At 40.4% G+C, this 25,987-nt stretch overlaps 1 protein-coding gene across 2 annotated transcripts in view; it reads right to left on the minus strand.

Moving 5' to 3' along the window:
• GPSM1 (G protein signaling modulator 1) overlaps window positions 1-25,987 on the minus strand; it is a 186,753-nt gene that overhangs the window by 33,236 nt on the left and 127,530 nt on the right. For both annotated transcript variants that reach the window (XM_063432877.1, XM_063432878.1), the window contains exons 10-11: window positions 25,356-25,426; window positions 24,745-24,909 (exon numbers count right to left, since the gene is read on the minus strand). In XM_063432877.1, the coding sequence (XP_063288947.1) occupies window positions 24,745-24,909; window positions 25,356-25,426 (236 nt within the window). The remainder of the gene's footprint in view (window positions 1-24,744; window positions 24,910-25,355; window positions 25,427-25,987) is intronic.

A 25,987-nucleotide genomic window follows, 5' to 3' on the forward strand; every position in this document is an offset into this window, starting at 1 on the left:
AAAAAGGGTAGGTTGGGGTTAATAAAATAATTGATATCGTCCACAGGGGCACAAATCCCGCGCACACAGTATAAAACGCACGGACCCGCTTGATAGTCTCCTTGATGCCTTAGAAACCCGAAGGACACAGCGGATACGGACTTATAATTAAAGAGTTTGTACAGTCTGCAAAGTAACTGATTGTAATTGCAGGGGCTGCTAATTAGCAAAACTAAAAAAAATGGACAAAAAAAGAAATGGAATTAAGGTCACAAGACAAGAGAATAGATGAGTAGTGACCTTGATCTAGCTTAATAGAGAGCACATTGTATTAAATGAAAATTAACCCTGAAAAACCACAGCGCATGATAGGCAATGAGTTCCATAAACAGATTCTGGCTGGCCGCAGATAGGAGCCAGTGGTTCGGCCTAAACTTCCAATTCCCTGTCTAAACGCACACAGTTCATTCTTAAATCGGATTCTGCCCTGGAAAATAATGTCTCTTTCTGGAGTCCTAACCCTGTATTTGTGTATACCACCTCTGCTGGAAGGCTATTCCGTGGATCTAAGTGCTTCTCGACATTTAGAATAGCCGTAGAGAGACATCTGTTTGTCAGGGCACAGGGCCAATCCAGAGCATTTAAGTGATATCACTAATCTGTTTATGTAATGGATTAGATCGTCTGGAACGAGGCCAAAGTAGGTTAATTTACACACGTTAATTCCTAAACAAATTAAATATGATAAGAGTTTTATTGCTGTGGAGCTCTGTGATACACTCATACATACTTCAAATTACTGTGAGTTTTATTGCTGTGGAGCTCTGTGATATCCATAAACACCAAACAATATGAGCCCTTAGAAAAGATGGGCAACAGAGCCTCGTAGATTTGGATCCAATACAGGGACTGTCCCTTCTACATACACAAACCTTGGAAGCTTGCATTGGTGACCCTTTATACGAAACAGTATTTTCTGATGAAAGTGTGACTTTCAGTTTTTCAAACTTTAGATTTTCGCCTTTTCTCCTTGCTACTTACTTACTACAATAGTAGAACACAGAAGGCTTTTACCAGATCAGGATGCTAGTCAACAATCCTTTAAGCAGATCTGCCATTTTTGGATGGACATGCTCCTTTGGGTGGCACGAGGGACACAATTTGCATCACTGACCTTCCCCCTTTTACCCAACCCACCGGTGTCCCGCTTTGAAGGATAGTTATGTTGGGAGGTATGCCACAGACTTTAACGGAGGAATTGCTACTCAATAAGAATAATACCGTACATCCTTTTTCTGGTACAAGAACCCAGCCCAGTGTGGAGCAAAAGAATTCTAAAAGTGGCAGCAATTAAGTCAGCCGCTGTTGGGTCCTGAATCCTGAAGGTCCTACTGGTTCTGCACACTGTGGTGGACCTTCACTGGCTGGTCTATGTCAGATTTGTGCCAGTGGCTTCTCTCTGCTAATCTCGCAATTCATAACTGGTAGTAAGTGGTGGCCAAAGTCAGATATTATATCACAGGGCCATTCACATATTTTACTAAGCAAGTTGATGCTTTAAAAGTTTTTTTTACGATTAAATAATAAACAATTTATTAAAATAATATCCAGTAGACAGGTGGTCAAAATATAGCCACCTAGCTGTAGTAGAAGTGTAGAAGCTGACCTTCTTCAAGAGCTTGGGTCTATTGGCCATTACTGGTCTAGGTATTAGTTACTGTTGATACAGATCTTTAAAATAATTAGTGTCCTGTAGCACACTGTTCTCCAACCCAGTCCTCATGGACCACCAACAGTCCAGGATTTATGTATCTCCCTGTTTTATTCCAATGGAGATACTGGCAAAACATGGACTGTTGGTGGTCGTCGATGAGGACTGGTTTGGAGAACACTGCGCAGTGTAGCATATCTCTTTTACAAACAAAATGTACGAAATTAGCACATATGAACAATTCAAAGCATCTACAAATAACATTTTGAAGACGACGTGCAATTATTTCTCTGCCAATTACTTTTCCAAAAACTCAATATTCATTACATATACGCATCATAATAAAAGAAAAGGTTGTTTTGCTGTCACAGAGGTAACAGCCTTTTTAAAACGCAAGGACAAATGTGCCCGAGCAAAGAACTCAGACATGATTTCATTTCTTAAGACCCGGCATTGATCACGGAGGCAGGTCCAGACAGTAAGGAGGGAATGGGGTCAGTCCGGTTACGCTTTAAAGGGCTGAGATGGATTTGGCATTAATCTCTCATTAGGATATCTAAGTGAGGTCACTCCGGGGAGAGTTAAGTAGAACAAATGTCTTCTTGGGAATGTACGTTTAATCCCTTTCATTATCAAGTGTATGGTTAGCTTCCAAAAACTCCTAACGTTTCCCGCGATAACTCTCACAATCTGTGGCGGCCAAGGAAGACAGCATATGCCGAATCCTGAGCGATTTTGGAGCAAAGTTTTAGAAGTGGACCAATCGGCAGGGACATTCCACTGGTTTCCACAGTGACTGCTCCACTTTAAAATAGGATTTCCCTTTAAACAGAACACCCATTGACCACTAGAGAAACAAAGTGTCTTATGACAAAAACATATATTTGGTCTGGCGTGCTAGTGTCGTTGTATTGCTCATCCCTGTGGCACCAGCAGGGTTAACATAGCTATGCAATTATGTGCACCCTTTGCTCTAGCTTTTTTTTTAAAAAGGGTTAAATCTGTTTCACCACTTTTGCTTCATTTGGAGAACACTATATTTTTCCACATCTAACCATCAGTTTTCAGAAGAGAATAATTTTATTTATTGATAAAACACCTGATGATGAAAACCAAAAACCAAAAACCAAAATATGTATGTCAGACACCCAGAAGGAAGAATATACAGTTACAATCATCTCACCACTACGAGGATGTGGACATAAAAAATTAAGATCTTAAAAAAAAAAAAAAAAAATGTAAGTAAAAAGTTCCCTGGCTGCCTTTTGCATAAGATCTCAAGCCAGGGTGATGACCTGGAAGACAGCCCTGTCCCTTCTTAGCGTTCAGTATATAGGGGACATTCGAGAGACGGTATTAACGGTGAGTTCGTTAACCCAACACTTTCTGGGATCACTTGCTTCACCTTACAGAAGAGTTAACATCGCTCCTTCCATACCCATCTGTGACCCACAGTGAGTGTCTTGGCAAGTGATCTTGTTGGTTTTAAGCATTTGGTGGAGGGAGGGAGAGAAAGAGTGGGGTTTATTAAAGTATTTTGAAGATTTTTTTTTTTTTCAAAAGGGAAAAAGAAGTTTGAAAAACTGTCAGGTGAAACTCCAAAAGGTTTAATAAGATCCGCTCAGTGTCTTTGAAGGGGGTAACAATGACGCCAATGGATAACAGACAGCAAAGTGTTCATCAACACTTAAAACAATGAACAAACTGCAAGGCATCAAAGAAAAGGAAAACAAAAACAACCTTTAAGTACGCACAGCATTGAAGGTGCCATCTGGCTCTGAAAGATTCCAAAAACTATTTCCATCTACATCTATTTTACATTTGACAAGATCGCATAATAGGAAAAAAAATACAAAAAAACAAACACACACACAAACAAATAAAAAACAAAATGCAACACAGAACAAGCCTTAGAAAATTCCCTGCATCCCGGGCATAAAACAATCCCAGCGTCTCGTCTTGTTAAAAGCATCTACACTCCCAATCTGCAGTCCAAAAGAGAAGCGATACTTACAGTGCCAGCGGCGGATCGCAGAGTTTTGGCTGAAACGGCTGGAAATCAAGGCTAGCAGAGAGCTGGGCTGGGAATATAAGAGCGGAACCAGGCTGGCTGCAATATGCAGCTCCTGTTTAACAGAACACAGGGCGAGCTCGCTTGCTGCTATCCTACTGTTGCAAGAGCCAAGATTTACATGCAGTGCTCAGCCATGTGTGAAGCAGAGACAGTGCCAATGGTGACCTGCTATGCAGAAACACTGGGTTTAAAGGGACAGCCTCCCTGTCAGAATGATGATGATATTACCGGAGGGATATTGTCTAGATAGAGACTGCAGCCCCGCCACATCCATAAACACACACACCCACCCACCACACTGGGCTACAGTTCTGCTATTTAATAGCTGCTTGTGTAAATACAACTCGGAGCCAGTGAGGAAGCGGGGAGTGCAGGTAATGCATTTTAACTCATTCAGTGCTGCAGACGAGCGGTTCAGGCATTTGTACAGCACAGACGGATAACACTGCATGGAAACCGCTCGAATTAAAAAATGGATGGAGATATTGGATAGGCTAATAAATGATTCTGTCCAGACCCGGGGGAGATTTGTTTGCACATGTCTGCAGTGCTCATAATGAAGTGTTGGAATTACTAATTTAGTCTAAAGATAAAGAAAAGAGGCTTTTAAATAAAGCTGCAGTTTTAAAGATATAGATATGTTTCTGTTATGTATTGATGATATATATATATATGTTGCAGTTACAACTGGACCTCAGCTGGATGTCCTAAAGGCATTCCGTAGGCAGAAATAGACTGCATTTTAATGTTTTACACACATAATGCATTAAATAAATGCTAATTAAATAAATAGTATTTAATGTAAAGTTTGTAAAACTGCAGGGCTTCCCGATGGCAGATCTCTTGCAGACCAAACTCTTCCACCAATCGGGAGACTCTCATTCTGGTAATTTTAATTAAAAAATTTTTTTTAGCACCCCATAATCCCCTCTTATATTTGTAGCCATAACAGTTGGACAGAGTTTGGACAGCAAACAAAGGAAGTAGAACTCTCCCTTTGACATACGAGAGCCAGGGGGCAGTCTAACAGTTTTGTGGGGATTTTTTTTTTTAAGTCTTTGTGGGCAGGGGAATATGTACACGTGAAGTAAGGTACTCTCTGCACCCTAAGCTAGTTGATGACCCTTTAACTACAACAGACACAGTTGCAATTGTGCTCCAAAATTATGTACACTCCCAAAGAATCCCTCTTGCCTTCGTATCTGCTCTTCTGAATCTCAGAAATATTCCATCACAGCAATAAAACTCTCAATAACCCACAATGCCTTTAATCTGCATACACGTTTAAACTAAAACGTGTCTAAAAGTCAGTTCTGTGTATTTAAAGGGACACTCCAAATAAAAAAAAATCACTGTTTAGTAGATTGTCACCCAATGAAAACATGCATTTGAGTTAAACAACCAGGAAGTAACAGGACAGTTTGTCTTACTGACAGCCAAGGGGGTGTGACAAGGTTAAATTATAATAGTGTCAAATTCTAATAAAACCTGCACTTTTTGTAAAATGAAAAGAGGACACATTCTTCACACATGAAGCACTTCAACAAGCTAAAGTGCTCTTGGGGTGTGGAGAGACACTTTAACACACCTGGTTATGTTTTTCTGTTATTTAAATTGCTATCAGTATGTCATAAAGACGCCCTAAATGTCCTGGAATAGACCCCTTAAAATGCTAATTGTGAACTCTCAACTCTCACCCTGGGCCAAACTAAGTAAAATATTGCGGTTTAGGGGGGTGTGGTTGACAGAGAATGTGAATAGACACGGCATAGTGGGGCTCTGCTAGGACCCTACATTTAAGAGACAATTTAGGTAAAAAACGGCACTGACCAGATAACTTCAAGAAATACCCTCCTTGATGACACTATGGAGCGCAAGCATCGATGACAACCACACTCATAAACGGCCAAACAGCCTGTCATCAGGCCATCTTTTGCAGCCACAGTCCAAGATGGCGCCTGAGGCCCAGTACAACCAGGAGACCTCAGAGGAGTCTAATGAAGAAGTGGAGTCCCTTACCTCACCTCACCCAGGCTGAAGGTCCCACTCTTCTAAATCGGCGAAGACGAGTCATCTCCCTATTAAGAGGCTGCTTGCAGACCTCAGGAGGGTCTGGAATGCAGACCTCCTTGAAGTTCAGGCCAAAATCGGAACGGTCCACAGGAAAGTACAAGAGGTGGAGAAGAGAGAGGTCTCCGGAGACCAACAGGTCAAAACGACCCAGAGCCAGTTAGAGGACCTCACTGACCAGGTTCATCAGTTGAAACAGATGGTTAGGACTATGGAAGCACGGCACCGCCGGCGAAACTTTCGTATATGAGGCGTGCCTGAAACGGCGGGTGGGGAGGACACACTCCCATTAGTACAAAAGGGGGCTCTGAACCCTTGTATATCTCATCAGCATTCCAAGTCTGCGGCAGTACCCAGAGACATTATAGCGGTGTCGAGAGACATCACTGCTAAAGCCAATATTTTAAACAGATCCAGAGAAATGGGCACAGTGAATCACGAAGGACACAAGATCGCAATATACAACGATCTCCCATTCTCTGTCCTGGCACAAAAAAAAAAAAGATGGTTAGCTCCAGTCGCAAAATGGCCACTCCATCAAAACAGGTGGGGAGCTGAGGGATCCCTCATGATCTCCAGAGGAGAAATATCCCACTCATTCACTTCAACTACTAATATAGAAGAGATCCTGTGCACTTTAGACCTGCCAAGCAGGCCTGAAGCGACTCCGACAGCCCAGACAACTGGAGGCATACAGTCCTGGAAAAGGTAGTTAAGGACCGACCAAAAGACTGCATGGAGGCAATATACGGAGACTCCCCTCCAAGCCGTAGCGGACCAAGCAACTTCAGCCCCTGATATAGAACTGACCCACAAGCCTAGGTGTACAGGCACTGCACTGGAAGACAACAGGCACCGTGACGTGTGTTAAGACTTACCACGCTCACTGCACAATTCCTTCATTTCACCTTACTTTTCTTTAACCGTTTTCATGTGTTGCATTGCTTGACGTATACACCCATACCTGGTGTACTGTTCTAAATTTTCTGTGTAAGATAATGAAAATGTTGCATTTATAGCATAAAAATGCTAATAAAATACAAATATATATATATATATATATATATATAAAAAAAACTTATTGCGGTTTAGCAATAGATTTTCCTATTTTCAAGGACTTTTTTTGTTCTAACAACACTTAATATCCTTTTTCCTATCCTATAGGGTTTGTATGCAGTATACATGTGGAGGGAATTGCCTATGGGTGTCTGGTATTGTGTTTAAGTTTAAATATTCAGCACAGCCATCTTGAACAGTAAGGATCGAGGCGTGTGGTAGAGGGCTCCATGTATGCTAAGCTGAGGCCACAAATTAACCATCGATCCACGTTCAACATAACCAGTAGAATGAATGAATAATAGTGCGTTAGAATGTTAATACAGCCCTGAAGGAGGACATTGTAAATTTAGTAAACCTGTAAATGTCATCATATACAACAAAAAATATAAACCAATTAATGTCTGAACAGAATAAGGTATTGTATTAAGCACAAGGTATGATCACATAGAATTAGTTAGGTGACCTTCACGGTACAAAAGTACATTTGTTTTCTCACAATTGTAACATTGTATGTAAGAGAACAAGTCAATTATTTGTAAAACAGACGTGTGAGGTCAAAGTAGCTTAACGCGAGAATTCGACCACATTATAAGGACATAAAACGCATGTGATTTCGATCGCTCTTGAAGTGTCCCGTTGGAAAGCTTCTGTACCACCATGTAGCACTAAAAGAACATCCTGAAACATGTGTTGACAATGTGCAAATCTGTTGAACAAGATTGTATATTTTAAACCTTGGACGTCCTAGCACAGCGGAATTCTGGATACTAATCAGCTCAACTGGGGATGTTCACAATTCTGAATTCCTGCTGACATCACAATATCTTTTTTGCTTTCTTGTCAGTGTTGTTTCATGAACTGCAATATTTACCTTGCAGAGTTAAGTCCTCCTCTCGTGGCTGTCTGCTAGACAGCCACTAGAGGGCACTTCCGTGTTTATAGCACACGAAAAGTGTGCTATAGCGTTGCTGGATGTCCTCACGCTATGTGAGGACCTCCAGCGTCGCTGAAATCCCCATAGGAAAACATTGAAAGCTTTTTCAATGCTTTCCTATGGGGAGGTCTAATGCGCATTATGTCTCCCCCGCCGACGGCCGCGCATGCTCAATAGGTCCCCATCGGCGGCCACGCATGCTCAATAGGTCTCCCCCGCCGAATGATGGTAGGGGGGGGAGCGTGGGTGGACCCTGAACCAGCGCTGAGGGACATCAGCGCTAGATACAGGTAAGTCACTGAAGGGGTTTTAACCCCTTCAGCAACTTGGGATGTGGGGTGGGAGGGAGAGGGGACCTGCAGTGCCAGGAAAACGGTTTGTTTTCCTGGCACTGGAGAGGCCCTTTACGGAGGTACTCAAGGTGTGGCCAGGAAAGAGAATAAGAGGACATTTTTAGGTGACTACGTGACCCACTGATAGCAATTTACAATACTAAAAATGAAGAACAAAACTGAAGCATCCCATGTATATGTCCGAATAAAAAAAATTTAAAAAAAGTCTAATAGTTTAAAGCAGGGGTGGGGAACCTTCGGCCCTCCAGATGTTTTGGACTACATCTCCCTTGAGGCTTTGCCAGCATTGTGGGTGTAAGAGCATTAAGGGAGATGTAGTCTAAAACATCTGGAGGGCCGAAGGTCCTGTTTAAAGGGACTTATGATGAGAATCATAAGTAATGATGCAAAGAGTTCCTTTCCTTCTTGCACCTAAAGGATTAAAATAATTAGCAAAAACTGCTACAGAAATAAATCCACCTTTGTCATGACAGACAGACCATGGATTTTGTAACGATGTGAGCATCATTTTTAGGTTTTATCGACATGATGTATTAATAGGAGGGTCAACTGTAGCCTGCGTGTCGTTCTAAATACAGATTATTTTCAATCTTGTTGCTATTAACTAACACGCAGACACCTCAAACACTTGGAGCTTCAAGAACATTGAGACATTAGGATTCATATCCTAAGGTACATGGACACAAAACTGATTGCCCAGCTCTACACAGAAATACTTGGTTGGTATACATATTCTGTTCCAGTTTGGTTATCACTACTTTTTCTCTTGCTGTGATGGGAGACAGCATGATATCAGTCTCCAGTTTGACATAAAATTACAGATACACTTACTATGGTTTCATAAGAAAAAAAATAATATTAAAGGGACACTAAAGGCACCCAGACCCCTCATCTCAATGAAGAGTTGTGAGTGCTGTCGTCCTTTCGTTTTAACTCTGCAACGTAAAGCGGTCCAAGAATGCCAGGAGAGCGTTCTGGGAATTGCAGTCCGGTAACAGCTGCAGTACCACAGCTGGATATCTAATCTAGCTATTTGAGGCCCCCACCTCCACTTGTTGCACGCGGTCCTGCAATAGCTGGGTGTCTGCAGCTCAGAGAGTGAGTTGGACACCCCCCCCACGGGAGATAAAGGGATTTAAACACAAGGTCACAGCCAGCTACAAGAGTGAACACGATTTCCCAGCGAAGACAGGGCCAGTGACTCTGAAGAATGTAATTCACCTCATTAAAAACACTTATAATATCATTCAAACACCAGGGGGTACGGAATTATCAGAGCTCCCAACATGCAATTCACTTATCCCTTCCCAAGGGAAAAGTCCCACGAGCAGCCTGGGTTCTTTATATAGCTAATCGCCTTAATTGCCATCCATAAATTATAATAACCTTTAGGGTAAGCACGGCACCTGCAGAATGCACAGAACTGTAACAGAAACTCAGAAAAAGGCTGTGAAATGCCAATAGTAATAATATTACAGTGTATCATGTCGTGTGTGTGACTTGTAGGTCTGGGAGAAAAACAGCAGATACAAAGTTGGATTTAAATAGTAAGGAGGGTGACGATTAATTCTGGGAAAATACACGGGAATATATTCTGTCTAAAGGGGTTCATTAGGTCTCAAGGTCCTTTCACGGACCTCAGAACTGTATTTACGGGATACAGACATGATGGGGTTAAGCAAAGCACATAAAGGTTCATGCAAAGTATGTGAAGAAAGCACGGAATTATCTTGCAGGTCGCCTTAGAAGTTCCCAAATTCTTGGGTTTTGGTTAACTCATTCGAAGAAGAAGAAAAAATGCAATAAACAAAGTGAGAATTTAAAATGAATTTCAAATCTCATGCAGTCCTATCCGCCAAGATGTGTAAGAAATGCTAACTTTGAAAAATACTTTCAGATTCTTAAAAAAACACTTCAAGCACCATAACCACTAGTAACATCGTAATGGCTATGGTGCAAGAATTATTTGGGTGCAGTCTCCCCATATTCTATTAAAACATTTGAGAGGTTGATAAAACCTGTTGCTCTCCTGACAACCAAAACTGGATTTATTCTCCAGCTTAGATATATTTGCACTTTTGTAATTTTGACTTTAAAATGTGTAATCCCTTTAAGGTTTTAGACATATGGATCCAGCACTCATAGTCTTTAGCAATTGGTTGGAGACATAAATATATATATATTGCTTTAAGTCATCTTGATTTAAAGTTGCATATCATAAAATTAAAGACAGTTCAATAGAGAGACCAACAACAGGGAGGCCAAAAATCAAAGAATAAATTAAATATCCCAATGGTGGGAACGCAGTAGCAATTCAATCATGCCCAAAACAAGAGACATCTTTCCATGATAGAAAAAAAATAAAAACAATAAAAGGGAAGGGGGTTGGATATATTTTGTTACACGTGCGTGGTGTAAAAACCATGACTATCGATTAAAAGATAATACAGATCTCGTCTTAGTCACACGGCAGTGATTCTTCAAGAACCGTAAAAGACATATCCCACACAAAAGAAGGGAAGATACCATTATGGATAGTCTATTTTCTGCAACAAATTCAGAGCTATAATTATAATCCTCACAAAGAATTCAATGGTATAATCAGCCGGGAGAAGTCAGGTATTAAGCTTTTCTGTGAAATGAGTAACTACCCAGTGACAGCCCTACATCTGTTCCCATCACAGCGTTTAAGAGGCATTATTTGCAAAAGTAAAGGGATGTTAAGACTGCCCAAGAAGCATTTTTATCCTTCAAATTCTTGATGGTGTCCTATTCAAGTTAACGCTTTCTAGCGTCATGTATAGAAGATTAGAATTATTCAGTATCCTTGGTTTGGAGAAGCGATGGGGTTCCTTTCACTAAAAACTTATGGAGTCAAAAATCAACATCAGTAGGATCGATCAGTAGTGACTATGAAGTGTGTAATACATAATAGCTGTCAAGTGTCCTGATTTGGTCAGGACTGTGCTAGTGGCCAAATGGCCAGACAAGTGTCTTGAACATCTCTAGGTGCCAGTGCTGGCCTCCTTTGTAAATGTTCGCAAGAGATATGAATTATCAAACAGCACTACCTGGACATCTGATGGACAATGTTTATCAATGTGGAACGGCAGGGCAAGTGTGTTCACTAGGCAGATCTTAACTGCTGAAGGCATCACTCGTCAAAGGCCAACTGAGTGGTCAAAACTTTGTCTTTGCCTATGCACTTGTAGCATTAAAAATGATTGCTGGAATTAAGGAGTGCTGGGCGATATTTTGAGTCCTAACGAGGCAGCATCAATATTGACTGATAGGGAGTATGAAGTTTAGAAGATCAGAACATTCTGGTACTGCCAATGTAAACTTGTGTTATTGTAATATAATTCAGGGGTATTAAATTACCAGGACTTCAGCGGTTCACAAACTACAGTTCAGTAGTTTATGGATCCTGCACGGAGACCTCGTTCGACAGTTTGGTATTGAAATAAACAAGATATAATCTGTGTACTTTCACAGACTAGTTAAATTCAAGCTACACATTTACATTTTAAGTTCTATGGGTGATATTACCGCAGCATTTCACAAGTCCGGAGTCTTGTACATTGGAAGCCTGAACTGAATTTGATAGCAAGATAAAATATCCGCAACAACAGGTCGGCCCCGTTCTCACTAAAAAAAAAATTGCCTGAAGTCTGCAGAATTCAGCCACGGACAAAAACTCCAGCTTTCTATCTCAAAACTCAGCAAGTAGGTAGTGATACCTTTCAGTGTGTTACAGGGTGATGTACAGACAAAAACTAGAGAGATTTTATTTACGTGCCAATTACCATCGAAAAGCATCCACATTATTTTATCAAAAGCTACTGCATTGACATTAAAATAACGGTATCTTTAAAATGTGCGGCTTCTAGTTTTTGGTGGAACGGGGACCATTTTGGGGATTTTTAGACTTTCAGTTGTGTTTAAATGAAAAGATTTATTCTGTAGCATGTGATTTACATTGTAGCGAGAACCCAATATAGTGGGCTCTATATAAAGAATGGTTCTTTACACGGAAGCCCCGCTGAGTTTTCATTTTTCCAGGGGCCGCAGCACATTTTAAGGAATTCCCCATGAAATCAAAATGCAGCAATAATATAACAAGGCTTTTATTTCCCACGAGTCTTTGCTCTGCGTTCAATGTCACATGATGACCTGTCATGTTTCCCCATCAATCAAACCCTAGACCCATGTCGAGGATCGGAGGAGGAGGAGGGGGTCCAGGACTTGACAATGATCCATGCCCCAGTGGGGGGTGAGACAGAATCTGATAGAGAATTTTATATACATAGACTTTATTTAATAAAAAATATAAATTATTAATAGGTAAATGCAATTAGAATGAAAAAAATTAACAACAAATGAAAAGCGGTTTTATGGAGGTATTCCAATTTTAATGGAGCCAAAAATAACATTTGAATAATTTAATTTTCAACAAATAATATTTTATGAATTCCAATTTGATAATGGTATGCATTATATCCGAGTTATATATTTCATCCAATACCTTTCTCATACATAGACCTATACATTGACAGAGGCAGGCACTTCCCACTTCAGCTGACCCTCCAAACTGAATTCCTCAGACATCCTTTGCGGCCTACTAGCATCACTGGAATGGGGGAGGTAGCCGCTCCCCCGTCACCATTAATGGCGAGGGTTATCCCAGTCCCAGGAGATCATCTCCATAATCTACGGCACCTATACTGACAGAGGCACTCTCTCAGGTGCCCAGTCAAAGTTGTTGTAATATTTAAAGACACTATAAGAACTAAAACCACTTCGTCTTAAAGGAACAACCTACTGTAATTGTTTTGGTGCCAGGAGGTCCCAGGCGCCCTACCAGAGTAAGTAGTTAAACTGTTTAAGAACGTACTTGGGGTCCTCTGGCTGCCCATTGCTGCTTCTGTTAGCTCTACTGAGCCAAGCCCTACCATTCAGGGACAGCTCATTGGCTGAGAGCATCATCTGTAGTGGTAATGGTGCTTGGTGTGTTCCTCTAAGTCAGGGATGTCGAACATGCGGCCCCCCAGATGTTGCTGAACTACAACTCCCATGATTCCCTGGCTATCTGTTTCATTGAAAGAATCATGGGAGTTGTAGTTCAGCAACATCTGGGGGGCCGCATGTTCGACATCCCTGCTCTAAGTGGTTTTGCTGCACATGCATTAAAAGCATTAAATGTCATGATGCTGCTGAACCTGACATTTAATGCTTCGTATAGAGGAGAATTGGATTCAGTACTTCACTAGGAGAAGCTTCTAACTAGCGGCCAGTGGCGATTCGAGTACATGCACCTTGGGTCTCCAATGCTTTGTTTATCGGAAGAATTGGATTGAACTAAAGTTATCCTAATTGATGGCTTCATGGCGGGCTCAGAGGACACAGGAGCTGGAATAAAAGTACATTTTCTAGAGATTGTACTGTTATTTTTTTTAATGCGTACTCTAGAAGTGTATATAACAGGGTGTTATTTTTTTTTAAAGTATGGAAACAGAGAAATAAAAAAAATAAAAATATTACATGAGAAATAATTACATTGATGGTTTAAACATTATTTTTAGTCAGGTGCAGCACAGACATTTGAAGGAGTGACAAGGTTCATGTCCTTTAGACTCTGTAAATAACTAGCTATGACAGCAATTATATAAACTACCACAAAATTAACTCTTTTTTTTTATGGTTTTACCATCTGAATGGTTGACATTCACAGCGAGATAATGCTGCCTGACAGTAGGTGATCATCAGGGAAAAGGAGCCATAAAAAGGCATTTAACCCCTTAAGGACACATGACATGTGTGACATGTCATGATTCCCTTTTATTCCAGAAGTTTGGTCCTTAAGGGGTTAAAGGAACACGCAAAAAAAAAATATATATATATATATATATTTTTTAAATTGGAGTGTTCCTTTAATATAGTTTAATGCGGAATGCAGAGGGAGAGCAGTGACGCGAATGAAGCAGGAGTAATGTGGGGGGAAAGATATGTGTGCAGCATGTCATGGAACAGAAAGCGATAAGTGTGGAGTTTGTCATTGCATTAAAAAAAGATAAATGTGAAAGGTTGTGATGGTGCGAAGAGACATAACAGTGAGGAGTGCAACGGCACAGAGTGAATTGAGTATTGTGTCATGGCGTGTAAAGAAGAAACGAACAGGAAGTGATGGTGGAGAGAGAAATGTGTAGGGGTTCACGGAACAATGAGAGAAATACACGGGAAGTGATGGGTGGAGAGAGAAATGTGTAGGGGGTCATGGAACAAGAAGAAAAATATGCAAACAGTGAGGGAATGAAAAGAGAAATGCATAGGTGTCCATGGAATGTAGAGAATGTTATAAAGTGGAATAGAAGTGAATGGAGATCAGTAATGCTTTAGACTTGATAAAGGAAGGAACTCCCGAAGGCTCATCACTACAAATTTATTTCAGTCCAATAAAAAGAAACTGTGATAACTTATTATTTTGTATCTAGATTACTGGAATACGACAACTCAAATATCATGACTGAACGCGAAGAATGAAATAAATCGCAGTGAATGCCATGCAATAAATCATTCTGTAATTTAATACTACCCAGAATCCACGTCTTGGACCATGAAAGAGTTAATCACGCCATTGCTATTAGCTCTGCAGGACTCCTTCTGAGGCGACTGATGTTCGCTAGCTTGCTGGCCTACGTGGCCGTGTTTCCATGGCTCTGAAACCCCCCCCTCACGAAGCCCCAGTGGGCACTTGTCATCGGCCAGACCCATCATGAAAGATTAGTGCCCAGAGCTGTCTCTGTTATTTATCACCCTCTCTCTATGTACCCAGGTGGCAAAACAACAAAAGCCCTTAACAAAACCCTGGACATTGTATTATAACGAAGGTCATAAACTTGTTACAAAACTGACACGCTTATCGGTGGCGGGCAGAGAATTTCCCTTCAACAGACATAAGCTAATAAATTGACTGCAGGGCAATTCCAAGTCAGGCGCGGTGCCCAGCTGAGAATAGTACCAACTACATGTACCCACAAACCTCTGCAGTGGCAAGATTAGCCACCACAGTGGTAGGGTCTGCCACCTGACCTTTCAAAATAAACTGTACAGAGTTTCTAACTGGGACTCTCATTATTCACAGCCATCCAAAGGCTGACCAAGAAACCGACTACATTTCTGTCGAGAAAATGATAGCTGCACCCGTGCGCGTATCAGTTAAATGAGCACTTTGGGAGATCTTGGCGGGTTCACTGCAGTTTTGTAGCAGACACTTTGCTAACACACCTTCCGATGGCTCAGTCTCCATTTAAATAATCATCGCTTTCTTTATTCGGAACAATCTGCAGATAACAAGCCTAAAGTAACCATGGCTATATTTAACATTTGAAGGTTATATTGTTCCAGAATTATCTTGACAGCTTTATCAGGCTGAACACAGCGCTAATTTACTTTCTATTTTATTATCATTTCTGCTTTTTTTTTTTTTGCAACAGTCATTTTTAAAGACCAAGGAAAAAATAAATAAGTATAGAGTGTTCTGACGGTCAATCGCGCAAGGTCACCGATCCAGGGGAGCGTTAAAGAAACAGTAACACAATCCCCCTGGATTAACAAGCAGCGGCGGGTTGACCGCCCAAAACCATGCTGTATATTAGGTGTGTGCGAAACGGAGATTGGGTATGAGAAAAATGGAGTTTATTTACTAAACTGACAAATATGGAGAATTGATGAACAAAAAAGGTTTCCGATGCTGGATACTTGGGCATACTTGGGCATAACATTTGCAATAACAAAGTAGGATAAGCGCTAGGCGCAGGGGTAGGCTACCTTTGGCACTCCAGATGTTGTGGACTACATCCCCCATAATGCTGGCAAAGCATCATGGGCGGTTTAATCCAAAACATCTGGAGTGCCTAATCTTGCACTAGGGAAGCAACTTATATGGGCAAAGGTAAAGGTTGCAAATGCTGAATGTATGGGATACCCTCAACCCCTTACTGTAGAGAGATAGGCGACTAAAAGTCGCCTGGCCACCAGGAAGTGCCCTAGTGGCTGTCTGATTGACAGCCACTAGAGGCAGTATTAGTCCTGCAATGTAATCATTCAAATTTTTAAAAAACTGCAATTTTTTAAATTTCAGTACTAAGGGGTACAGAGACACTGCACCCAGACCACTTCAATAAGCCGAGGTGGCCTGGGTGACTATATTGTCCCTTTAACTATAGTAAACGTTTGGCTATTTTAGCCTGAAGTTGGCAATTCAGGTTTCAGTCCATTACCATTTGGAGCTTAGTGAATAAACTCTGCTGTGTTTAACCCCTTAAGGACCAAACTTCTGGAATAAAAGGGAATCATGACATGTCACACACGTCATGTGTCCTTAAGGGGTTAAATTTGCTTTTGGCAAAGAAAGGTTTTCTGACCACAGGGCTGTTTTGGATTTTGGGCTCCAACTTGCTAAACAGATGACTGCTGCCAAGACTCATTCTCAGGGAGACGAAAGTGTTACCCAGCACACATTCTCGAGGCATCTATTACACAAATAGGGAAGGAAGCAATCGAATCAGGATAAAATATGGCTTGTCAGCCTGTCCTTGGCAGAAGTTTCCATTTGCACGAAACATGCGGAGGACTGTGACGTCTCCCTGTATTTCTAATACAGAGAAGAGCTTGGGGACTGCTACAAACCTCGGGCTTCCAGACTATCCTGATTTTAGTGCGGCCATCCTGATTTTCGGAACCCAGTCCCGACCTTGTTCCCTGGTGTCCTGCTTTTTGGGCACACCATGGAACTGTCCCCAAAAAGTATAACGCAAGCGCATCATTAGACAAACTCACTGCAGAGAGTACTGATACCATGCTCCCTGAAAGGTCTGCCCTCGGAGGAACGGCCTGCTTGATTGAGCAGGCAGTCAGCCTGGCGTGAATCTGACCTGTCAATTCTTTAGGGGGACCGGCTTCCTTTTTGGGTGTGACAAAATTGGGTCATTGGCACGACCACCCTTACCTTATTGCCTTGGGGAGACGATATTCTATCAAAATTTTACAAACAGTTTGACACCTACCAGGTTATTCTGGTCTCACTTGCTCTAAGTTCGCAATAGTAGTTATGGTGCCTAGAGTGTCCCTTCAAGAAAATCTTTTGTTGTGCATTATTTGCAGATCAGCAGGCAAAGCTTAGAAAAAGGCTGCCCTATTGGTTAAGCTATCCCTGAGAAGGATCCTTTAAAAACTTTCTATGCCCCAAAAAATGGTTCAATACTGGGGATACAGAATGGACACATAAACTATGATAGTTCTAAGACACACCGGCTGTGTAAAAGTAAACAGTGAGAAAGACTCATCTGCTGGAGGAGACGTTGAAAATAATTAGCAAGTAAATCAAACAGAATTCTCTGTACCATTTCACCAAATAACCCGTTTAATACAACCATAATTAAAGGGGGTTTGGAATTTAAGAACGTGGCAAAGTGATTGTCTGCACAACACAAAGTGGCTTATTACGAAGACGCTCAGGACATCAAACTACAGAAGAAGACACATATTAAGCATGCATTCCACTCTTTTACTGTAGGATGAGAACACACAGGAGTTAAAAACGAGAAACAATGCTAGTTTAAAATGAATACAGCATTGAGGATATTTAATATTTAGGCTTTAATACAGTGTTTTAGATTGATAGTGTTGCAAATCACTGGTCCTTTGGCAGACACGTCACAGATTAACGTGTAGCGTTAGACGCAGCCCTGTAACTAAATGAGAGTCACTGGACTGCATTTAATGTACCGTTCAAAGCTATTATTGTGATCTTTTGTGCATAGTTAATCGACAATTTGCACAGCACCATTTACACATCTATATGGCAAACAAACATATCTATATACGGTACTCAACAAACCTCTCCTGTCTCTGTTGTTGTAATCATTAATCGCCCTGTGTGCATGACAAGTGGAGATGTTTGGTAAAAATACATGTTACAGCTCAGGACGTATTGAAATTATACGGTTTGCAAGCTAAAGCATTTATCAAAAGCCTTATGCAAAAATGCTGGCTAGGAGCGACAAGAGTTAAAGCCACAGCGTCTTGTGGTTAGTACCCCCAAACCCTAAACAAACTGTAACCCTAAATTCTGGCAGAATATCTTGGGAAATGTATTTCACAAACATCTGCAGTCTCAAGGTTAGTCAACACTGGCCTACGTCATCCTATCGCTTGCCCTGGGAATGACTACCACTATCTCTGACGGCAAGAGAATTATGATGAAAACTACTTTGCACGCACTCGTACACACGCACAAACTATATTAATCGCAGCTAGCGCACAAATGAAGAATGATTTGTGAAATAAAGAAAGGAGAAGTTTATTATACCAGTCCATATACCGTAACTATATTATACGCAAAAATAAACAGAGTAGTACAATTACCCAATAAAAATGTCAGTGCAGAAACCTATTTTATATCAACTTGGCTTGCAAATCATTGTGAGGTTTTACAGAGAAGTGTTTGTAAGTGTTTACTAGGAATTTACTTAAGATAAAAATATCCATGTATTTCCACGTGATACACAAGTTTGTGTTTACTTTATATGGCGGCCAAAAACCACACGGCTATTATAGTCTGCAAAAGGAAAACTAAAATAGGCTTGTTGTGTGTTGGACTAAAAGTGTAAGGAGAAACGGAAGTAATCAAGACATTTCTGGGAAAGAATAGAAAAAGTTAAGGTTAATGATGTGTAGAGAGAACTAAACTGTAAAGCGTCACCTGCTGGGCATAGTTTAAAATATAAGATACTTTAATATATTCTAAGAAGAGCTTACTACATCCATGTATTCGTACAGATTTATGTAATGGTACATTAAAATTCCAAACATTTCTCAGCATGCAGGATCCAGTGAGTGATCCTCGGGGGCGGGGTTCATTCACTGGATGTTTGAAGCATCTGCCTACGAGCAACTAATAACAGCCTAACAGCCATCATGGTAAATCCCACATGACCACATAGGCTAGTATAAGCATCCTACATCTCTTCATTTAACCCCTTAAGGACCAAACTTCTGGAATAAAAGGGAATCATGACATGTCACACATGTCCTGTGTCCTTAAGGGGTTAAAGGGGTGCAAAACACTTAAAATACTTAAAGTGACAGCTACTTGATAACCTACTTAAATTAAAGAAATGTACAAAGGCTTAAAAAAAAAAATACAAAAACCCACAAATAAAAATAGCATAGAACCACATACAGGAAGCAAGTATATCTCATATATTTTTTTATGTTTCATTTTTATTTTACTTTTTTTTTCCATATTGGCAAAGAATATAAAGTGTAACCATATTATAAACAAACATACATAGTTCAACACAAACTATTACAGACATATATACAAATACATACATAAATACTAACATACATACATACTAGCATTGGACTTGGTGTTAGAGAATCTTTAAATAACAACCTTATGGAATGAAAGAAACCCTCATTTATATTGCCATACATGTAGACCCGTTTGCGCTCACCAGTTACCTTTCTTCACCAATTTCCTTAAGTATATTATTCCATAGAGAATACTGACTTATCTTTCCTGTAGTATCCCCCATTTTATATTTGAATGTTCCTTTGAGGCAGTGCTCATCAACCCTCTCCTCAAGGCACAACAGATTACCCAGGTGTGTCTATGGTGTTAAAAAAATAAAATTAAAAATAATAACTATAAACACATTGAACACCTTAGACACAGTAGTGTCTAAGTAATCCCTAAATCCTGGACTGTTATGTGTGCCTTGAGGAGAGGGTTGAGGAGCACTGCTTTATGGAATCCAAAATCAGCCAAACATCGCCATCAAAGTTTTGCAAAACTGATTTTAGTAATACGGAAATGTAAATGTTACATTATCAATGAGGCTGGGAGGAGAGGGCTATGGTGCCAGAGAGCAGTGGCATTTATGACATGGGATGGCGGCACCTACAGCCTCTTTGCACCATAACCACTATACATAGCTGTATGGCGTTAGGACAGACCCTTTACTCTTACTATATACACATTCAGATATTTTTCAAATTAGATCCTACAATCTCGCTTGATACGTGTAACGTGCATTTGAAACTTTTGCACCCAAAATAAAAACTTTTACACTGGGCAATCTCAGCCCATGCCAGTGGGTGCCATTTAATTACATTTATCCTTTTTAATAATTCTATTATGACTGTTTTTTTGAATCTCCGAGGCAAAACGTGAATCTGTACGATTTTAATTGCATATTTTGGAGCCATCACAGCTGTCACATGTCTTCTGTCACATCGTTCTAAAAAAATCACCCAGGGGAATGAAATAATTTTTAGAACATTTTTATTCCAAATATGTTGGCAATTACCCATCAAATTCTATATGTCTCTGAGTTTGTCCCGTTGGCCTTTGCCGGAATATCATTTTATGCCAGTATAGCACGGCATATTTTGTGACCTTGAACTGCATGAATGATTGTGTGGTTAGGGGTGCCCTAAGCAGAGCCCCATGGATAGCCTGAATTAAGAGAGCTGTATGCTGGGCTGGGAAATGATTGATTTGGCCGTCCTTGTTTCAGCAACGCCAATGGGTATGGAGGTTAAAGAACAGATCAATGTTTACGTTAAAGGCACAGAGACTTCGGGATCAGCGGTGCAGCCATGAGAACTCACTAAACCTAATTTTTCTTTTACAAGTTGCTCTTTCTATGACCGATGCATACTTATACTTGCTTCGAACATTAAATATGATTAAAACAAAGCCCGTGTCCTGATACACATGATACATTTATTTTCTCCTACATTAAGAAAAACTGCTTAAAGGACCACTATAGTGCCCCACCCTCTGGGTCCCTCTCCTGTCAGGCTCTAGGGGGTGGAAGCACCTACCTTCTCCCTTACCTTTTCCCCCCTCCGGGCTCCCTCGGCACTGGGGACTCTCCTCCCTCTTTGGGTGAATGCGCGGCAAGAGCCGCGCGCGCATTCAGCCAGTCCATAGGAAAGCATTCTCAATGCTTTCCTATGGACGCTGGTGTCTTCTCACTGTGAAAATCACAGTGAGAAGCGCGGAAGCGCCTCTAGCGGCTGTCAATGAGACACCCACTAGAGGCTGGATTAACCCTATTGTAAACATAGAATTTTCTCTGAAACTGCTATGTTTACAGCAGGCAGGGTTAACCCTAGATGGACCTGGCACCCACACCACTTCATAAAGCTCAAGTGGTCTGGGTGCCTATAGTGATCCTTTAATAAAAAGTGGTAATAGTATCAAGAAACAAACTCTCACCAGAGGTGGTATCTACATATACAGATTAAAAAAACAGGAATATTTCATCAGTTAGGGTAAACAGGTAAGGTAAGCCCTGAATGTGAATCAATACTGGAAATAAAACCATTCAAACTGAGATTTTTGTTGCCAACTTTTTCCCCCCACTATCCAATATAGGACTTAAAGGGACACTAAAGTCACCAGAACAACTACAGCTTAATGTAGTTGTTATGGTGAGTACATTCATTGCCTTCTGGCATTTTCATGCAAACACTGCCTTTTTAGAGAAAATTGCAGGAATAGTGGGAAACAAAAAATCGAAAATAACACCACATGCATATAATTTACAGTTTAGTTTGTAGCATAGCATGGCATTTATCTCATGTAATATGGGACTTTGCATGCCCTTTGCCACAAAGGGTGAAATTTGGGGCACTGCAGTTTTCGGTTTTAGTTAATGGTGCTAAATGGCTGGCTGTGCATAATGAGAGTGGGATCCAGGGGCAGTTATTCCCAACCAACACAAAGTTACCTAAAATGTGTGCATACACCGTGCCACACATTGCTATTAAAACCTGACAATAGCCCCCCCCCCCATGTCCACAGCCGTTCCAGTAATTGGTTAATGAAGAGACATTATTTTTGCTTACCCTGTTAAACCTGCAATTATCCCTGGGTTTATAATCCGCTATAACGTGCCTGAATGAACAGTCACTCAGTCACAAACCTGGCAGCTGTGTTCTGCTTATATTTTTACAGATCATACACACACACACACGTATATAATGCACAAACACACACACGTATATAATGCACAAACACACACACACATGTATATAGAATATACAAACATGCACACACACACGTATATAATATACAAACATACATTAACATACACACACATACGTGTATAGAATATACAAACATGCACACACACACGTATATATAATATACAAATATACATTTACACACACACACGTGTATATAATATAGAAAACATGCACACACACACGTATATATAATATACAAATATACATTTACACACACACACACACAAATAGAATGCACACAGACATACACAGAATATGTACAGAATAGAATGCACATATACATATATATATATATATATACACACACACACACCCATACACACACACACACACACACACACAAGCTTGATCCTTTAAAAAAGTGACAGAAATGGTAATTTTAGATTGCCTCATGGACAGGAATTCTGCTCCTGAAAACAAACAAAATATATGTCATGTCTAGAAATATATCACCATTTCAGATTAGCGTCATAGCTGGAGAAATCACCATAGCACCCTGAATACAAGAATAGAACAACATACGGCAGACACAGCAGTACCTCCGCTCACAAACCTGTCAGGACTAAGTACGAAGCAACATGCCAAAGCAGCTCAGAACGATAAAAATACACGTACAATATTACATGTTCTCCCTGGGATTTCAAGGCGCAGATTATGTTTTTTAATCCGGTAAGCAGGGCTAGGCAACCTTTGGCACTCCAAATGTTGTGGACTTCATCTCCCATAATGCTCTCATAGCCATAATGCTGGCAAAGCATCAGGGGAGATGTAGTCCACAAAACAACTGGAGTGCTGAAGGTTGCCTACCCTTGCTGCACGGTAAGATGGTAATGTGGGGAGAATTATGCATCGTTCACCTCTGTGTAGAACCAGAACGTGCAACACATAGATCAACAAATCGCTCTGTCTAAAATGAATATATAATGAAACAGCAAAAGTAAAATTGGAACAGTGTCACTTTAAAGGAAGATCATTTAAAGGGCCCATGTTAATATTTTTTAATTCCTCTAAATGATATCAATCTTACATGACTGAGATTCACAGCTAGAACAACGGTCTCAAATTCTGAAGGCTTACAACATAACTAAGGGTACACAGAGTATCCAACACAAGTCTTTGAACTCTTAATTTGAATAATGGTCACGGGATTCTATACAAAACACCCACCGGCAATCTGCTTACCGGAGTCTGCCTACATGTAAATGTAATGTTACAGTCATGTAATAAACACTGGGTACATAACAGATCTACCTAGAATTAGATATTTGTACATATTTATATATAATTTCCGGTTAAAAAAAATATTCTAATGAATTATTTAGAAAACGTCTGTAATAGTGACATACGTAGATAAATTATATGAAAAATGTTTTTTTTATTCTTAAATCTACGTAAGTCACCATTACAGTCTGAGACTTTTTGTAAATATTTCATTAGAATATTTTTTTTTACATCTTATTAACAGAACTTAATAATTTCTGGTCCTGATTCAAACACAATAAATCGAAGCCTAAGTTAGAAAATCCCATAGGTGATAATACAAGTGAATCAGTACAAAAGCATATCTCTACAATTCAATTAACAATATTGATAACATTCTGCATACCCGGAAAAAGTATATTTAATTTAGCTAAACGCAGTTGTGATCATTTTAATCAAACGTGGAATGATACAAGAATGGGTTAACTTGACTGGGAACTGAACGTGCAACTCTCATGTATTTCTGAGATACTTCCAATCTAAGAAATATGAATCCTCCCTCACACTCCTTAACGTTTATTTACTTAAAGGGACAAACCATTGCCCAAATACAAAATAAATATAACGGTTTAGTAGATATACCCCTAATGAAAATATGCATACATTTAATAATTCACTTTTTTAGTTGGTGCATTCCTAAAAAAAAACATGCAAAAGCTGCAGATCTCCTGTCTGCAGCCTTTGAAAAGCCCTCCCCTTCTAGCCCCGCCCAGACTTTCTGTGTCTGTCCAATCACAGACTTCCCAATGCAGCTCAATGAGAAGTCTTTGCAAGGCAGGTGCTCTGGGCAATTGCTGCCTCTTGAGTTTAGCTCCACTGAGCTAACCAAACCAGGAAGTAACAGGACCGGTTATCTGATGGACTGGGCAGGGGGTGTAACCAGGTTAATTTATAAAAGTAACAATTTATATTAAAATCTGCACTTTTTTTTTTTCCATTTTACAAAAAGTAGAGCATACACTCTTCACATATTAAGCATTTCGGCAAGGTACGGTGCTTTAGGCGTCTGGCGTGACCCTTTAAGACTGTGTGACCGGTGAAGCATACGGAGGGCCGCTTTATATGGTCACTGGGACCAGCGAACACAGGCAATAAAACACAGATTACCAATACTTAATACAATGTATCCACCGATTAAACCCTCCTCTGAGGGCACAAAACAAGAAAAACAGAACTCTGCATAACATTTGTTACTCCTTACCAGATGGGGCATCTGGACTCTAACATCGGCTGCACAAACTGGGGCGGGATCCTGCAATTTTGGGTCTGTGAGAAACTGATTGTCCCTGTATTTTTTACTCCTCGTAGGTTTTGTTGTGAAGTCCTTTTTCATTCCCAGCGCATGGTGACTGTCTCCATTTTGGTCCTTTGAATTGCAGAGGGGAAAAAGCAAATAAAAAGCTTAATTTAGCTTATTTTAAATTCAACTGTAGCATTTAAACTGTGCCAGCATCTTAATTTATTAAACTGTACGAATAGTGTCTGAGGGGGTTACCTGTCCCTTTAAATCAATAAGCACCAACAGCTTTATTTTACATATAAGTTCCCGTTTGGGATGGTTTTAAAACGTCTTTTGGGGAACTTTAGCCCAACCACATGACTGGAAGGTGGCAGAAACCAAATTACATTTATAGGAAAACTAAGTAATGTAGATGCATTTAACCCTTGATTTCCCCCCACCTTCCCCAACACCGAGAGATGTATTCGTTTTATAAGATCGCGAGCAGTCTAAACTGGATTCACCGTTAAATGGCGAGTGCCCTGCCAGTATGCTGGGATGGTACTTTGATGTGTAGAGTTGTGAGCACCTACCTTCTCACAGGGGAACTTTATTAAATCCAAGCTGTCCATACTTGTCCTTTGTAACCTCTTGGGTCTCGCACCTAAACAAATGAAAAGAAAACATTACGGAGCGTGAGAAGAAGTATTTTACATCATAGTAACATGTTCCTAAAAGTCACAGTAGAGAGATCCACAGTAGGAAACCTATGGGGTACACACGTGATCTGACGACGACATTTATTAATCTAACCCAATCTTTTGATATCTACGATGTCTTCGTATCTTTGTTCTAATGCAGTGGTGCCCAATAGGTAGATGATGGATCCACAGATGTTTTATACTGCAGCCTCCATGATACTTTGTCATTCTAAAACATTCTAAAGGCATGCAAAGCATCATGGGAGTTGTAGTTCTACAACATCTGGGGATCTACCTTTTGGGCACCCCTGCTTTAATGTTTTGGAAAACCTAACCACCAGCTTCAGCCATAGAGAAAGTTATAACACAGGTATGTAGTTAAGCAGGATGCCCGTGAGGTCCAAACTTGTTCAGTTTTCTTTTCATAAAATGCATAACACAGTGCACATATATAGAACTGCAATTGGCACCCTCGATATAGACATTTACAGACTATTTTCATACCCCACATTGCATGAGATTCC

Source organism: Pelobates fuscus, chromosome 9, assembly GCF_036172605.1.
Source record: "Pelobates fuscus isolate aPelFus1 chromosome 9, aPelFus1.pri, whole genome shotgun sequence".
NCBI lineage: Eukaryota > Metazoa > Chordata > Amphibia > Anura > Pelobatidae > Pelobates > Pelobates fuscus.